At 48.5% G+C, this 17,269-nt stretch overlaps 1 protein-coding gene across 1 annotated transcript; it reads right to left on the bottom strand.

Moving 5' to 3' along the window:
* Window positions 1-4,344: 4,344 nt before the first annotated feature.
* NXNL1 (nucleoredoxin like 1) lies at window positions 4,345-9,359 on the bottom strand. Its single transcript, XM_047774371.1, has 2 exons — window positions 9,026-9,359; window positions 4,345-5,150 (listed from the first exon to the last, which is right to left on the bottom strand). Exons 1-2 carry the CDS (start codon window positions 9,349-9,351, stop codon window positions 4,832-4,834), a joined length of 645 nt encoding a protein of 214 aa, XP_047630327.1. The 5' UTR covers window positions 9,352-9,359; the 3' UTR covers window positions 4,345-4,831.
* Between the last annotated feature and the right edge of the window lie 7,910 nt (window positions 9,360-17,269).

The following is a 17,269-nucleotide window of genomic DNA, read 5'->3' as shown; positions in this document are numbered from 1 at the left end:
TGACCCCCTGGCCTTGATCAGTGGGTTAAGAATCCAGTGTTGCTGAGAACTGCAGCGTAGGTTGCAGCTGTGGCTTGGATCTGGTGCTGCTGTGGCTGTGGTGTAGGCCAGAAGCTGTGGCTCCGATTCAACCCATAGCCTTCTTTCTACTCCTAGGTATAGACCCAAAAGACATGCAAACAGGGACTCAAACAAGTCCTTATATGTGTGTGTTCAGAGCAGCACTGGTCACCATCACCCAAAGGAGGAAACAACCAAAATGCCCATCAATAGACAGAGAGAGAAACAAAATGTGGTTCCATCCATACAGTGGAATGCTATTCAAGTTATAAAAAGGAATGAAGGCTAAGGATTATAGCTGTGGCTCAGATTCAGTCCCTGGCCTGGGAACTTCCATATGCCACAAGTGCAGCCAGAAAGAAAGAAGAAAAAACAGAAAAAAAAAAAAGAGTGAATGAGGTTGATGTGGCCTCCTGTAAGCAGCGCCCTGTCTCAAAAACAGCACAGTCATCACCTAGGCTTTACAGGTGAGGAAACTGAGGCTCAGAGGTTTCCCGGTAACCCCCTGGGCAGGCAGAGGCAGCCCAGCTCCCACCTACTGCTTTATACGTCCTCACAAAAATGTTATAGATTCCACTGGTTTTGAATTTCCAGATCTTTTTTCTGATTTTTTAAAAATGACTCAGTGAATTTATGACATTTATAGTTGTACAATGATATAGCATTTCCATCCCAAACCCCCAGCATCCTCCCACCCCCCAACCGCTCTCCTTTGGAAACCATAAGTTTTTCAAAGTCTGTGAGTCAGTATCTGCTCTGCAAAGAAGTTCATTTTGTCCTTTTTTCAGATTCCACATGTAAGTGATAGCATTTGATGTTGGTGTCTCATTGTCTGACTGACTTCACTTAGCATGATAATTTCTAGGTCCATCCATGTTGCTAAAAATGCTGTTATTCCGTTGCTTTTAATGGCTGAGTAATATTCCATTGTGTATATGTACCACATCTTCTGGATCCACTCCTCTGTCGATGGACATTTAAGTTGTTTCCATGTCTTGGCTATTGCAAATAGTGCTGCAATGAACACTGGAGTACATGTGTCTTTTCGAGTCATGGTTTTCTCTGGATAGATGCCCAGGAGTGGGACGGCTGGATCAAATGGTAGTTCTATTTTGAGTCTTCTGAGGACTCTCCATACTGTTTTCCACAGTGGTTGCACCAATTTACAGTCCCACCAACAGTGTACTAGGGTTCCTTTTTCTCCGCAGCCTCTCCAGCACTTATTGTTTGCAGACTTTTTGAAGATGGCCATTCTGGCTGGTGTAAGGTGGTACCTCAGAGTGGTTTTGATTTGCATTTCTCTGGTAATGAGTGATGTTGAACCTCTTTTCATGTGTTTTTTGGCCATCCGTATGTCTTCTCTGGAGAATTGTCTGTTTAGATCTTCTGCCCATTTTTTGATGGGGTTGTTTGTTTTTTTGGTATGGAGATGCAGAAGGTAGTTATAAGTTTTGGAGATTAATCCCTTGTCAGTTGGTTCATTTGCAAATCTTTTCTTCCATTCTGTGAGTTGTCTTTTCATTTTGTGTAGGGTTTCCTTTGCTGTGCAGAAACTTTTAAGTTTGATTAGGTCCCATTTATTTTGTTTTTACTATTTTTTCTGATTTTGGAAGTCATTTTTACTTTCAGGCCTTAAAATTTTGGGGTCTTCTGGAAAGAGTTTTTGGGCCCTGAGCCCTCAGCTCAGTGCCTAATGGGAAAATGGTCCTGGGGGAGAGCATGGGGTGATCTGTCAGCATCTGGTGGCTTCCTCCTTTGCCGTGTGGCTTTGGGTTAAGTCCCTTAACTTCTCTGGGCTTCCTCAGCTATAACAGGGTTTATTATGTATGTATGTATTTAATTAATTATTTTAATGGCCTCACCTGTGGCATAAGGACGTTCCCAGGCCAGGTACATCTGGGGATAGAACCCGTGCCTCCACAGCAACCCAAACCACTGCAGTGGGATACTTAACCCACTGTGCCTCAGCAGGAGCTCCAGTGTATTGACTTATTTATTCGCCAGGCTTTGGTCCAATATACCCAGACTTTTTCATCATCACCAAGAGTTGAGTGAATTTTTCCATGTTTTACAAGTAAGAAAGAGTCTCAAATTGGGATAACTGGAGCTCATTTGGAACAGAGTGCCCATTCTGGTCTGGGTGCTAGGGATATACAGATTGAAGATACTGGCATCTATTCATTCCACAAACGTTGATGGGGACATATACCTGACTCTGGGGACCCAGTGGTGACAAAGGCAGCCCTTCTGGGGTAGAGGTGGAAACACAGGCTAAACCAGCCAAATAATGGGAGAATTCCATGCCACTACAGTGCTCATTATAGCACTCTCTCTAGATTTCGGAATTATTATTATTATTTTTTTTTGTCTTTTGCCATTTCTTGGGCCGCTTCTGCGGCATAGGGAGGTTCCCAGGCTAGGGGTGGAATCAGAGCTGTAGCTGCCGGCCTACACCACATCCACAGCTACGCCAGATCTGAGCTGCATCTGCGACCTACACCACAGCAATGCAGGATCCTTAACCCACTGAGCAAGGCCAGGGATTGAACCCGAAACCTCATGGTTCCTAGTTGGATTCGTTAACCACTGAGCCACGACCAGGAACTCTGGATTTCAGAATTATTTGATGGAGGCTGGGGCAGTGGGTAGGGTGTCACAGATACCAAGACTTAGTACCCCCTTTGTACGTGGAGGTGATTCTTTGGTCTGCGGGTGTGTGGTTTCAATTTGGAAAGTTAACCCTGCAAGTTGGTAACACTCTGTAGGTGACACTCTGAGAGGGAGCTTGGCTGCCTTGGCCAGGTGCCATGTGGTCCCTTCCTCACTTCAGCACTGACAAGCAGGTGTGGATGGCTGGGGGAGGTTATGACCCTATCTATTGGCAGGGTGAGACTCAGGGAGGGTCAGCCACCTGCCCACATCACCCAGTAGGACAGGACAGGTGGTGCCTCACTGCCCAGGTGGCGAACACTGACCATTATTATTCTATGCTGGCTGGAATAGTAATACATATATTAATGGGTTGTGTGTCCTGTGGTTTTCTCTCAGGAAAGACTTTTTCCCCCCTGCTTTTTAGGGCCACACGTGCAGCATATGGAAGTTCCTGGCTAGGGGTCAAGTTAGAACTGCAGCTGCCTGTCCTAAACCACATTCACAGCAATGCAGGATCTAAGCCGCCTCTGTGACCTGCACCACAGCTCACAGAAACGACGGATCAAACCCTAATCTTTATGGATACTAGTCAGGTTCTCTGGGGCTGAGCCACAGTGGGAACTCGAGGAAAGACGTTTTTAAACCTCTTCTTTTAAAGGCTACTGGTGAGCTAGTGGACTGATATTAGGTGCATAGAATTTAAGAGCCGTTATCGGAGTTCTCTTGTGGCGTAGTGGTTAACGAATCCAACTAGGAACCATGAGGTTGCGGGTTCGGTCCCTGCCCTCGCTCAGTGGGTTAACGATCCGGCGTTGCCGTGAGCTGTGGTGTAGGTTGCAGACGCGGCTCGGATCCCGAGTTGCTGTGGCTCTGGTGTAGGCCAGCGGCTACAGCTCCGATTAGAACCCTAGCCTGGGAACCTCCATATGCCGCGGAAGCGGCCCAAAGAAATAGCAAAAAGCCAAAAAGCCAAAAAAAAAAAAAAAAGGAACCGTTATCACACAGGATTTAACACACCCATTTCACAGATAAGCCTAAGAGGTCCACAAAGGGAACACTGTGGCTGGAACCTGAGCACGTAGCGCCAACTGATCTGAGCCCCAGATTCCCTGCCTGGTGATTGCGGGTTAGGCGTGAGCATGAAATGAGGCATTTGTCCAGTCCCCAGCCCTCTAGGGCCTCCCAAATCCCGGGGACGCATCGCTCTTGGCACATCCTTCTGGAGACTGGGAGCAGGAGTGGATTTACCTCATTTGGACGTTCAGCACCCCCCAGGACACGCCTCCCCATCTCGCCGCCAGGTGGCGCCAGAGGCAAAGCGAAGAGGTTCGTTTCGTGGCGCGAGCTCCGGCTCTGGCTCCTTGGCTGACCTTCCGAATGTAGGACCTTGCTTTATTGTCATTTTCCAGTGGAAAAAAGGATGCTTAGAAAGGACAGATGACTATTCTACAGTCACACAGCCGGGAAGTGCCTCCACATTCTGCTGTCTGCCGCAGGAATCTCCGGAGTTCACCAGGACTCAGCCCTCGCTGGAGGTCCCGACCCAGTGCACATTGGCACCAAATATTGAACTGTATCCCGTGTAAATGATAAATTTGTCATTAAAGGATTGCTGTAATTTTGCGCATGAAATATGTATGCAACTCATTTAATGTATGATGGGCTGAGTGTTCTCAGCACGATCATTCGATTTCAGTTTGCATTTTTCCATTTTGGAACTATTAACTGCCCCACCTTCCCCAGTCTAAAAGATATTTCTAGAGATTCTTGAAAAGCTCTCCCTGGTCCGGAAGGCTCAGATGCGCCACTGGAGAACCAGTACCGCCCTCGGTCCACTGGGTCCTGGGAGGTCCCACAAGAAACCTCCATCACCAGCCTAGGGCCCACCTTCCACCTGCCCTGCCGGAGGGGATAAGAACTGATACCCCCAGGTCCCGCCCTGCTGCTTCCCCAGATTTCAATGCAGCCTCCCCCCCTCCCCTTCCTGGGGGGTGGACCTCAGAAAGACCCTCCTTACTCCCTACCGCTCAGCCTTTACCCTGGTGTTGGGGTAGCTCAGAACAACTCCCGTTCCGCCCCGTCCTCTCCCCCAGTCTGGTCCACTCCACCCCTCCCGGGGTCAGAACAACTCCTCGGCCCCTTCCTCTCGCCTGGGGCAGCCCTCTCGCTCTCGGCCGTGTGAGCCCCTCGCAGCGCGGTCCACTCGGTACTTGCAGCGGCGCAGTGGCTCCGTGAGGCTCCGCGGCGCGGGGTCGTCCAGATCCTCTGGCTGCAGGAAGCTGCGGTCCAGCACCTCAGCCGCCTCTTGCCAGTTAGCGAAGCAGGCAGGGCCCAAGCGCTGGATCTCGTCGACCGCGTCAAGCGTGAGCACATCGCCTCCTGGCTTGAGTACCACAACCGCCGGCAGGCGCTCCACGGAGAATCGGCGCCCGAGGTCCCTGCGGGGCAGGTGGAGTAGCACTGTCGGACCCTCGTCCGTGACCCGAGCTAGCCTTCCAGTACCTACCGAATGCCTTCTGTGTGCACTGCCCCGTGCCTGCGCGGACGCCCGGGAACCAGAACAGGCTGGCCACACTGGCCTCTACGCTGTGTCAGCACCCTAGGGCCTTTGCACTGGCCGCTCCCTCTGCCTGGAGCACGCTCCCAAAACATCTGCGGGTTAAGACCCTGTATGCTGCAGACACCCAACCTCAACTCGCAACGCCTCCCTTTCTCACTGCTTATGCTCAGCTCTCAGGATCCCAGTCACAGCATAGTTTGTTTCTCCTGTTTGTCATTTTCTCACACAACTTGGGCTCAGATTTCTGTCTTTATTTCTTCTTCATCTTCTTCTTTTTTTTTTTTTTTTTTTGTCTTTTCTAGGGCTGCACCCACCGACAGATGGAGGTTCCCAGGCTAGGGGTCTAATCGGGAGTGTAGCCGCCGGCCTATGCCAGAACCACAGCAACACTGGGTCCTACACCACAGCTCACAGGCAACGCCAGATCCTTAACCTACTGAGCGAGGCCAGGGATCGAACCTGCAACCTCATATTTCCTAGTCGGACTTGTTAACCACTGAGCCACGATGGGAACTCTGAATTTCTGTCTTTATTAAATTGGTCTCCCCAGTGGCTGAAACAGTGCTGGGGCTCAGAGCAGATGCTCAGGAAATGAGTGAGATAAGTGAATAAATACCAATAGATTCCATCAAGAAATATTAAGCTGGGAGTTCTTGCTGTGGCTCAGCGGTAAGGAACCCATCCTAGTATCCGTGAGGACAGGGGTTTGATCCCTGCCTCCCTGAGTGGGTTAAGAATCTGGTGTTGCTGTGGCTGTGGTGGAGGCTGGCAGCTACAGCTCCAATTCGACCTCTAGCCTGGAAACTTCCAAATGCTGTGGGTGTGGCCCTAAAAAGATGAATGAAAAAGAAATATTAAGCTGGCTAAGAGGCTGGTGGTCAGGGAGGGCCTCTCCAAGGAAGTGACCTTTGAAGTGAGATCTGTGGGATGAAGAGGGGGAGAACTGGGGAACTGATTCCCACACAATCATCGTGAAGTAAAAGAGGCTACCAGACTAGGCCCATCACCCACAATTCTTTTATTTTTTATTTATTTTTTAAATTTTTTGGCTGCATCATGGCCAGGGATCAGATCTAAGCCACAGTTCAGTCTCTGATGAAGCTGCAGCAACACTGGATCCTTAACATACTGTGTCCTGGTGCTGAAGAGGCACCACCAATCCTGTTGTGCCACAGCAGGAACTCCTACCCACAATTTTTAATTTCCACCCTCTGTGTTCTTGGGTGGCCCTTCTCCAGGCCTCCACACAGAGAACGTACAGTACTTGCAAAATCCCACAGGAATTCCACAGGCATAGGTTGCCAGACTTCACAAACAGAAATACAGGACACCCAATAGGAATGAATTTGAATTTTATATAAACATCAAATAATTTTTATAAGTATGCTCCTGCTATATGTGGGGTGTTTTTGTTTTTGTCATTTGGTTGGCTTTTTTGGCCATACCTGAAACACGCAGATGTTTCTGGGCCAGAGATCTAACCCTTGCCACAGCAGCAACACCAGGTCCTTAACCTGCTGCACCACCAGGGAACTCCCAGAATTACTGTTTGTGTGAAATTTACATTTAACTGGGTATCCTGGATTTTATCTGGGAATCTGTGTGGGGGTGGGGTAGCGGGGTGTAGACTCACTCACTCTCTTCCAGATATTTGCCTGGGTAAAGGTTTTTGTGAGAGGTCCCTGCCTCAAACAAGGTCAGTGTTTGGCTATGATACCCTTGCAAGTGGCATGTTTATTCCAGGGAGGAAAGTGTTACCAGTTTGGGAAAAAAAGAACCTCCTCAGCTGTGGACGGCAGTGGGAGTAAACCATTGTCCAAACTCTGATAATGTTGGGTAGACATCAAGGTCTCCATGCCCAGAAACTTCTAACTTTTGTAACAAAATTGATGAAATCAGTCAAATGTCCTGAAGTCTACAAATGCTTTCAAATGCTTTCAGCTTTCAAATACTTCAGCACAAACTCCACACTCATGTAGATGAAGTAAATGGCAAAATGTGAGCAATTACCATGGTTTTCACTGCAACTTTTGCGTATCTTTGAAATTTTTTCATAATAAAAAGTTAGGGTTTAAAAAGAATGAAAGTGGGGAGTTCCTGTTGTGGCTCAGTGGGTTAAGAACCCGATGTTGTCTCTGTGAGGATTCAGGTTCGATCCCTGGCCTTGCTCAGTGGGTTAGGAATCTGGCGCTGCCCCAAGCTGCAGCATAGGTGGAAGATGCAGCTCAGAGCCAGCACTGCTGGGGATGTGATATAGGCTTGCAGCTGAAGCTCTGATTCGACGCCTAGCCTGGGAACTTCCGTATGCTTCACGTGTGGCTGTAAAAAAAAAAAAAAAAAAAAGGATGAAAATGGAGTTCCCTGGTGGCCTAGTGGGTTAAGGATCTTGCATTGTCACTTCTGTGGCTCGGGTTCAATCCGCATGCCTTGGGCACAGCCAAGAAATAATAAAATAAAATAATGAAAGTCTTTCTTACTATAGAGAAGGGGGAAGTTTGAAAAGAGCCACAAACAATAGCACTGTTCATTGGGTAGCTCATTGGGAAGCTTGAGCCCAGCTACCTCTCTCTCTGCTCCAGTGGCCTCCATGGCTCCCAACTCCATGGCTCCATGGCTCCAGTGGCCTCCATGGCTGAAGATCATATCCATGCTCATTAGATGGCATTTTGGGGCACTGCTACCCACGATGTCTGCTGGTTTCTTACTCCTGGAATTACTTAAAATTCCTTGAATTGGCTGTTCTTTTTTTTTTTTTTTTTGTCTTTTTGCTATTTCTCGGGCTGCTCCCTCGGCATATGGAGGTTCCCAGGCTAGGGGTCGAATCGGAGCTGATGCCACCGGCCTACGCCAGAGCCACAGCAACGCGGGATACGAGCCGCGTCTGCAACCCACACCACAGCTCATGGCAACGCCGGATCGTTAACCCACTGAGCAAGGGCAGGGACTGAACCCGCAACCACTGTGCCACTATGGGAACTCCCTGAATTGGCTGTTCTTTCTCTGAAAGCTTCTAAGCCTTTGTGCTGTGTCCTCTGCCTGGAAATTCCTCCCTTTCCTCAAGCTTCACTCTCCTATTCACCCTGTTCTGGGGTCACTTTCTCAGGGAAGCATCCTCTGACCACCAGATCTCAGCAAAGTCTCCCCATTATACACACACACACACACACACATATTATATATATTTTGGTCTTTTCAGGGCTGCACCTGCGGCATATGGAGGTTCCCAGGCTATGGGTCAAAATGGAGCAACAACTGCCAGTCTACGCCACAGCCACAGCAACGCCAGATCCGAGCTGCGTCTGCAACCTGCACCACAGCTCATGGCAACGCTGGATCCTTAACCCACTGAGCGAGGCCAGGGATCCATCCGGCATCCTCATGGATCCTAGTCAGGTTCATTAACCACTGAGCCATGATGGGAACTGCCTCCCGGTTATATTTCTACATGACATCCTCCCTTGTCCTGCGCAACTACTGCAGTTTGTAATCATGTATTTATTTCAGTTTTTGAGTCCTTGTCCCCCTACCCACCTCTGCAAGGTTGTAAACTCCCTGGAAGCTGGATGGAAATGGGCACGTACATCCCCACCCCTCCACCTCCACCCCCAGCCACTAGTTCTCAGTCCTGATTGGCACGCAGAGGGTGCTCATCAGCTTCAGATGGACCAGATACATCAATAAACAAATATTTCATTTTCAGCAGAAATAGCCCCTTCTCCAGGAAGCCCTCCCTGACCTTTCCTGCTGCCTCACCTCCTCAGATCATCCTCAAAGGGTAAGAAGAGCCACTTCTTGGGCATGTCCCTGAGGAATAGGTCCTGCTGCTCCTCCGTCGGGTCCTGGGACACGTACACCAGGGCCAGCTGGGCTGCCCGCAGCACATAGAACTCATCTGTGAGCCGCACAAAGAAGTCCCTGAGGATGGGGGCAAAGGCCTGGCACTTTGGGCAGGACCCGGCACCAAAGAACAGCAGCACCAGCCGGTTCTCCAGCCGGCGGCTAAGTTCCGCCTCGGTGTCCAGCTCATCTTGGTCGCTGTTATTTCGGATCAGGACACGGCCAGAGAACAGGGAGGCCATGGCAACCCTGGCTGGGTGCTGGGGACAGGGTGGAAGGACCTCGTGTGACCCTGAGCCTGCTGGCTGGCTGCTGTCCCAGGATTAGATCTCCTTAGGTGGCCAGTTTAGGACCTCGCTAATCTGCCTAAAGCTTGCCCTGATTCTTTGCAGCCTCTGAGGACAGGAGGTCAGCTGACCATCTCAGGAGACAGTTGCCCATGTGTTAAAAAAGACCAGTCAGGCGTTCCCACCGTGGCTCAGCAGGTTAAAGGCCCAATGTTGTCTCTCTGGGGATGTGGGTTCAATCCATGGCCTTGCTCAGTGGGTTAAGGGTCTGGTGTTGCTGTAGCTATCGCTGTGGCTGTGGCGTGGCCCGGAAGTTGCAGCTACTATTTGACCCCTGGCCTGGGAACTTCCATATGCCACAGGTATGGCTGTTAAAAAAAAAAAAAGTGAAAAGCAGTCAGACTGACAAACTGATGTGAAAATATTTTATTAAATTGGGATGTAAAAAGATCCGTTCTTTTTCATGAATTCAGTTGGTAACCCTAAATCACAAAGGCTCCGCTAATTACTCATTACTGTGATTTCTTTTTCTTTTTCTTTTTTCTTTCTTTCTTTTTTTTTTTGGCTTTTTTCAGGGCTGAACCTGCGGCATATGGAAGTTCCCAGGCTAAGGGTTGAATGGAAGCTGCAGCTGCCAGCCTACACCACAGCCACAGCAATGCCAGATCCGAGTCACATCCTACACGGCAGCTTGCAGCAATGCTGGATCCTTAACCCATTGAGTTAAGGGATCAAACTTGCATCCTCATGCATAACCTGTTCAGCCACAATGGGAACTCCATCAATACTGGGATTAAGTCGAGATGAATGTCAATGATATTTCAGGGTGTCAGCCTGCAATGACCAGGATGTGCTGTGAAATTATCTTTGATTTATACAGGTGACAAAGTCACATAGCTGGCTGGTAGCTGCTTTGACAGGACATGAGAAAAAGTGCTAAATTCCAGTTAGAAATTAAGAAGAATAAAATTTTTTCCCTCTAACCTCCTGAATTCTGTCTAGACAGCCCATTTTAAGATCCCACGGTGGAGTTCCCATTGTGGCTCAGTGGGTTTAGAACCCCACTAGTACCCATAAGGAGGTAGGTGCCATCCCTGGCCTCGCTCAGTGTATTAAGGATCCAGCTTAGCCACAAGCTATGGCGAAGATTCTGGATGTGGCTCGGATCTGGTATGGCTGTGGCTGTGGTATAGGCTGGCAGCTGCAGCTCCAATTTGACCCCTAACCTGGGAACTTCCATATGCTGCAGGTGCTGAAAAGATCCCCCTCCAAAAAAAAGAAAGAAAGAAAGAAAGAAAGAAGAAAGAAAGAAAGAAAGAAAGAAAGAAAGAAAGAAAGAAAGAAAGAAAGAAAGAAAGAAAGAAAGAAAGAAAGATCCCATGTTGTGTTTAAGTGTGAAGATCAGGGTCATGTTATTTTGCAGGCCCCTCCTACCAAGTACTGGAAACTAGTTCCTCTCTCCTTAAAGTCAGGCTGCTTCCTAATTTGCTTGGATGAATAGAATGTGGTGGAAAGGGTTCCAGTTGTAGCTCAGTGGTTGACAAATCTGACTAGGAGCCATGAGGTTGTGGGTTTGATCCCTGGCCTTTTTCAGTGGGTTAAGGATCTGGCGTTGCCATGAGCTGTGGTGTAGGTCGCAGATGCGGCTCAGATCCTGTGTTGCTGTGGCTGTGGCTGTGGTGTAGGCTGGTGGCTATAGCTCCCATTAGACCCCTAGCCTGGGAACCTACATATGCTGCAGGAATGGCCCTAGAAAAGGCAAAAAGAAAAAAAGAAAAAAAAAAAAGAATGTGGCGGAAGGTGAGAGTTTGCAGAATAAGACTTTTTCTCGCCTCCCACTTTCACTCTTTGGGAACGTGGCCTCCAGTTGTCCATGTAAGGAAGCTGGTCTTGCCTAGAGGTTGGCAAACTTTTTATTTAAAGGGTCCAAGAATAAATGTTTTCAATTTTGTGGCCCATATGGTCTCCAATGCAACTTCAAATTCTCTCATTGTGCAAAAGCAACTCTAGACCATATGTAAAAGAATATATGTGTCTGGATTCCAATAACAGTCTATTTACAGACACTGAAATTTGCTTTGTGTTGTTTTGTTTTTTGCTTGGCCACACCCACAGCATATGGAAGCTCCCAGGCCAGGCATATGGGAGCACCACAGCAGCAACCCAAGCTGCTGCTGTAACAATGCCGGATCCTTAACCTGCTGTGCCAAAAAGAACTCCCAGACACTGAAATTTGAATCGCAGAGAATTTCCATAAGATATTATTCTTTTGATTTTTTTTCAACCATTCAAAAATGTAAAAATTGGAGTTCCCATGTGGCACAGTGGAAACAAGTCCGACTAGGACCCATAAGGTTGCTTGTTCGATCCCTGGTCTTGCTCAGTGGGTTAGGAATCCCTCATTGCTGTGAGCTGTGGTGTAGGTCGAAGACAGGGCTCGGATCTGGCGTTGCTGTGGCTCTGGTGTAGGCTGGCAGCTGTGGCTCTGATTAGACCCCTAGCCTGGGAACCTCTATGTGCCCACAGTGTGGCCCTGAAAAGCAAAAAAATAAAATAAAATAAAATGAAATAAAAGTAAAAACTCTACCTAGCCCACAGTGAGCAGGATTTGGCCTATGACCTCTATTCTAGCCTATTGGTTGAGAGTAAGAGGCCTAGATGCCCCGCCCTCAGTCACACACATGATCTTCCAGCCCAGCCACTGGGCAGAATGTAGCAGAGTGACTGGGCCAGGTGAGACCAGCAGAGGGACTTTGAATGCAACCCATTGGATCCTGAGAAATAGTTGACTAGCCTTGTATGAAGCCACTCAGTTTGGAGTGATTGGTTATACAGCAATGGCTAATCAGAATACCAGGTGGGACCTCCTGCTGTGGCTCAGCGGAAACAAGTCTGACCAGCATTCATGAGCACAAAGGTTCGATTCCTGGCCTCACTGAGTGGGTTAAGGATCCAGTGCTGCTGTGAGCTGTGGTGTAGGCCGCAGATGCGGCTTGGATCCTGAGTTGCTGTGGCTGTGGTGTAGGCTGGCCACTGCAGCTCCTATTCAACCCCTAGCTTGGGAACCTCCTTATGCTGCGGGTGTAGACCTAAACACGCGCCCACACACACACACACACACACACACACACAAGAACATCAGGTGTCCAGGACTGTTCTGGACCTAGGAAACGTGAGATACTCTAAAAGAAGCTTAGTATTTGCTTTATTTATTTATTTTTGTCTTTTGTCTTTTTAGGGACAGGTTCCTAGGGTAGGGGTCTAATTGGAGCTGTTGCTGCCAGACAAGCCAGAGCCACAGCAAGGCCGGATCCGAGCCATGTCTGCAACTACACCACAGCTCACAGTAACACTGGATCCTTAACCCACTGAGTGAGGCCAGGCATCAAACCCACAACCTCATGGTTCCTAGACGGATTCGTTTCTGCTGCGCCACGATGGGAACTCCCTATATATTTACTTATTTATATCATTTCTCCTCCTTCTCCTCCTTCTTCACCATGCACACAACATGCAGAAGTTCCTGGGCCAGGGATCGAATTCACACCACAGTAGTGACCAGAGCCACAGCAGTGACAACACCCAATCCTTAACCACTAGGCCATCAGGAAGTTCCAGTGTTGGCTTTTGACCGTAAAAAAGGAAACCAGAAAATTTCCCTTCTCAAGAGTCTAATTTGCATTGTCAAGGCTTTGTGAAAGGGCCATGCTGGATGTGTCCCTGCTTCATGCTCTGGAGAGAAAATTTCTTGGTCAGCATTTCCTCACTCTGCCAGAATCCTGGGAAGTCCCAGCCTGCTGTGACTTCAAGAGGTTACGGAGAGCAGAATGATCTCAGTGATGGAGAACTCTTCTATGAGGTTTACAAGGTATGAAAATTAATAAAGGGAAAACTCACCGAAATGGGACTTGTGAAGCCAGAAGGGGAAGCACTCCACTCAGAGACTCTGCTATGGCAGCCCCAATAAACCAATACTCCTACTGCATGGGTGCTTGAACCTGGCCAAGAGAAAATGCACACTCCCACCCAGTGCTCACATGCTCCTTAGAGCTTGATTCCCATGCTGTGATCTTCCAGTTATTTTATTTATTTATTTTTATTTTTTGCTTTTTTTTTTTTGGTCTTTTTGCTATTTCTTGGGCCGCTCCCGCGGCATATGGAGATTCCCAGGCTAGGGGTCGAATCAGAGCTGTAGCCACCGGTCTACGCCAGAGCCACAGCAACGCGGGATCCGAGCCGCGTCTGTAACCTACACCGCAAGCAGCTCACGGCAATGCCGGATCGTTAACCCACTAAGCAAGGGCAGGGACCGAACCCGCAACCCCATGCTTCCTAGTCGGATTCGTTAACCACTGCGCCACGAAGGGAACTCCTATTTTTTGCTTTTTTTAAAGGCTGCACTGCAGCCTATGGAAGTTCCCAGGCTAGGGGTTGAAACTGAGCTGCAGCCACAGCAACGTGGGATCCAAGCCACATCCACAACCTACACTACAGCTCACAGCAATGCCGGATCCTTAACCCAGTGAGCAAGGCCAGGGACTGAACCCGCATCTTCATGGATACTAGTTGGGTTCATTTCTGCTGAGCCACAGTGAGAATTCCTTCCAGTCATTTTATTTCAATGTGTGCTTCATGCCTCATTCTTCTAGAAAGTTCCAAGAATTCCCTTTGCTGTGGCTGGAAGAACGTTATAGTCACCCAGGGGAGAGAGTCACCTGTTCGTCTGTGCCCCCACCACCTACTTTGTGCCTGTTCATGCTCCAGATGAGAAGCCCTTTGTTAGACTTTGTGCACAGAGCCTTGGGAGGTGGCATTAGCATCTAGAGGGAAGTCAAGGTGCAAAACAGAGAGGTAACCTACTCAAGGCCACCCAGCTGGAGAGGCTCAGAATCTGATCTGGCCTCAAAGCCCTGAGTTCTGTCCCCCTGTCCAGGCTTCAGTTTCCCCATCTGTGAAACAGGGATAAGACTATTTCTATACCGGCCACCCAGAGTCTCTGGGGACGGTTGTTGACTGAATGCACAACCTAAAAGTTGAGAATTATGTTTTCTTTGACTGACAAAACTGCAGCTTAAGCCCCTGACACAACCTCTCAGGTAGTTCTGAGAGACTGGTCCAAAGAGGTGAGGAGCCAGGCTCTATAGGAATTTTTGCCACAAAGACCAGGTAGTCAGAATTTCAAAAGGTTATTGGATTTCTTTTCTTTTTTTATTTATTTTTATTTTTTTATTTTCCCACTGTACAGCAAGGGGGTCAGGTTATCCTTACATGTATACATTACAATTACATTTTTCCCCCAGCCTTTCTTCTGTTGCAACATGAGTATCTAGACAAAGTTCTCAATGCTATTCAGCAGGATCTCCTTGTATATCTATTCTAAGCTGTGTCTGATAAATCCAAGCTCCCGATCCCTCCCACTCCCTCCCCCTCCCATCAGGCAGCCACAAGTCTTTTCTCCAAGTCCATGATTTTCTTTTCTAAGGAGATGTTCATTTGTGCTGGATATTAGATTCCAGCTATAAATGATATCATATGGTATTTGTCTTTGTCTTTCTGGCTCATTTCACTCAGTATGAGATTCTCTAGTTCCATCCATGTTGCTGCAAATGGATTTCTTTTCTTTTTCTTCTTAGCCCCACACCTGTGGCACATGGAAGTTCCCAGGCTGGGGACTGAATCAGAGCTGCAGCTGCCAGCCTACGCCACAGCCATAGGAAGGCAAGAGCCAAGCCACATCAGTGAACTACACCACAGCTTGTGGCAATGAGATCCTTAACCCACTGAGGGAAGCCAAGGATTGAACACGCATCCTCAGGGACTCCAGTCATGTTCTTAACCTGCTGAGCCACAGTGGGAACTCCAAAAGATTATTGTGAATGAAAGAAAACCAGACACCTCAAGTTAATAAATTTAGCGTTCTTCTTTGTATGGGAAGATGCAAGTTCTGGGCTCACTGAAATCATCCCTTTGATGTGCGCCTCAGCTACCTGGGGCCAGTATCCTGAGCTTTATCATCCTGAGTCTCTTCAGTGCGCACTGTGTGTGTGTGTGTGTGTGTGTGTGTGTGTGTGTGTGTGTGTGTGTGGCGTGGGTAAAATGGCTGCAACAGCTGACTGTTAGGACAGTGGACACCCTGTTTCTATCCTGAGTTCCTTCAGGGCTCACTGTGGGGACATGGCTGTGAGGTGACAGCTTGATGGCTGCAATATCCTGATGTGTCAGACAACTTTTTTTTTTTTTGTATTTTTAAGGCTGCACCCGAGGCATACAGAAGTTCCCAGGCTAGGGGTTGAATGGGAGCTGCAGCTGCTGGCCTACACCACAGCCACAGCAACGTGGGATCTGAGCCTAGTCTGCCACCTACATCACAGCTCACGGCAACGCTGGATCCTTAACTCATTGAGTAAGGCCAGGGATTGAACCTGCCTTCTCATGGATGCTAGTCAGATTCCTTTCCGCTGAGCCACGAGGGGAACTCCATTTTTTTTTAATTGATGCAGTTATGTTCTGGAATTGGGAATTTTTCAGATCTTAGGAAAGTGACAGGGTGAAATCTGCTCTGTGTTGCATCATGTTCCTGGGGATGTGGGGAAGCCCTTATGTAAAGGGATAAATAAAGGATAAACAGGGATTAAAAGGAATAATTGGTCACTGAAAACAGCACAGGGGAAGTGGTCCCTCCACTGTAGTACGGACACCACCTTAAGAGAAAGCTGGGCAGCTCCCATTGTGGTGCAGTGGGTTAAGAACCTGATTGCCAGAGTTCCCATGGTGGCTCAGCCGAAATGAATCTGACTAGTATCCATGAGGATGCAAGTTGGATCCCTGGCCTTGCTCAGTGGGTTAAGGATCCAGCGTTGCTGTGAGCTGTGGTGTAGGTCACAGACCTGGCTCAGATATGGTGTTGCTGTAACTGTGGCATAGGCCAATGGCTACAGCTCCGAATTGACCCCTAGCCTGGGAACCTCCATATGCTGCATGGGTGTGGCCCTAAAGAGACAGAAACAAAACAAAACAAAACAAACCCCTGACTGCAGGAGTTTGGTCCCTGCAGAGGTCCAGGTCTGATCCCCAGTCCGGGTGGGTTATAGCATCTGGTGTTGTGGCAGCTATGGCATGTGTTGCAGCTGTGGCTCAGATTCAACCCCTGGCCCGGGAACTTCCATATGCTTTGGGTGTGGCCATAAAATAAAACAAACAAACAAACAAAAAACCATTGGGTTTGTAGAGCCTTTTATTTTATTTTATTTTTTGTCTTATTAGGGCCGCACCCACGGCATATGGAGGTGTCAGATCCTTCAAACCACTGTACCAGGCTGAGGATTGATTCTGTGCCTCTGCAGTTACCCGAGCCCTGAAGTCAGATTCTTAACCCACCATGCCACAGTGGGAACTCCTCACATTTGTCTTTTTTTTTTTTTTTTGATTGTGCATAGAACCCGAGCCACAGCAGTGACAGTGCCAAATTCTTAAGCACTAGGCCACCAGGGAACCCCTCTGCCCACATTTGTGAACGAATGAATCTCAACTCCAGCTAGCAAGAAAAGGCCTTAGTGTCTTTACCTATAAAATAGGGTGATCACAATAGCACTACCTGGCAGGATAAGAGTGCAGCTGGGGTTACTGAGCATTGCTGACTTCACTGACACCTGGCTGAGAAAGTAGGGGGACCAGTGCCAGACCTCTCATCTGCCTCTTCATCCCCATTCCATCCACCCTAGGCAGCCTGAAGGGACTGATGGCAGCTTGGGGAAGAGGGGGGTGAGCGCTTGCCCAGTTCTGTCCTCCAAATGGTGCCGGAAGCAGGCCCTGGCTGCATCCCAAGGAGAATGCTGAGAAGGTCAGCCAAACAGGGCAGAAAACGAGCAAGGGT

Source organism: Phacochoerus africanus, chromosome 4 (assembly GCF_016906955.1).
Source record: "Phacochoerus africanus isolate WHEZ1 chromosome 4, ROS_Pafr_v1, whole genome shotgun sequence".
Classification (NCBI taxonomy): Eukaryota; Metazoa; Chordata; class Mammalia; order Artiodactyla; family Suidae; genus Phacochoerus; species Phacochoerus africanus.
This window is presented reverse-complemented; position numbering and strand designations above follow the sequence as displayed.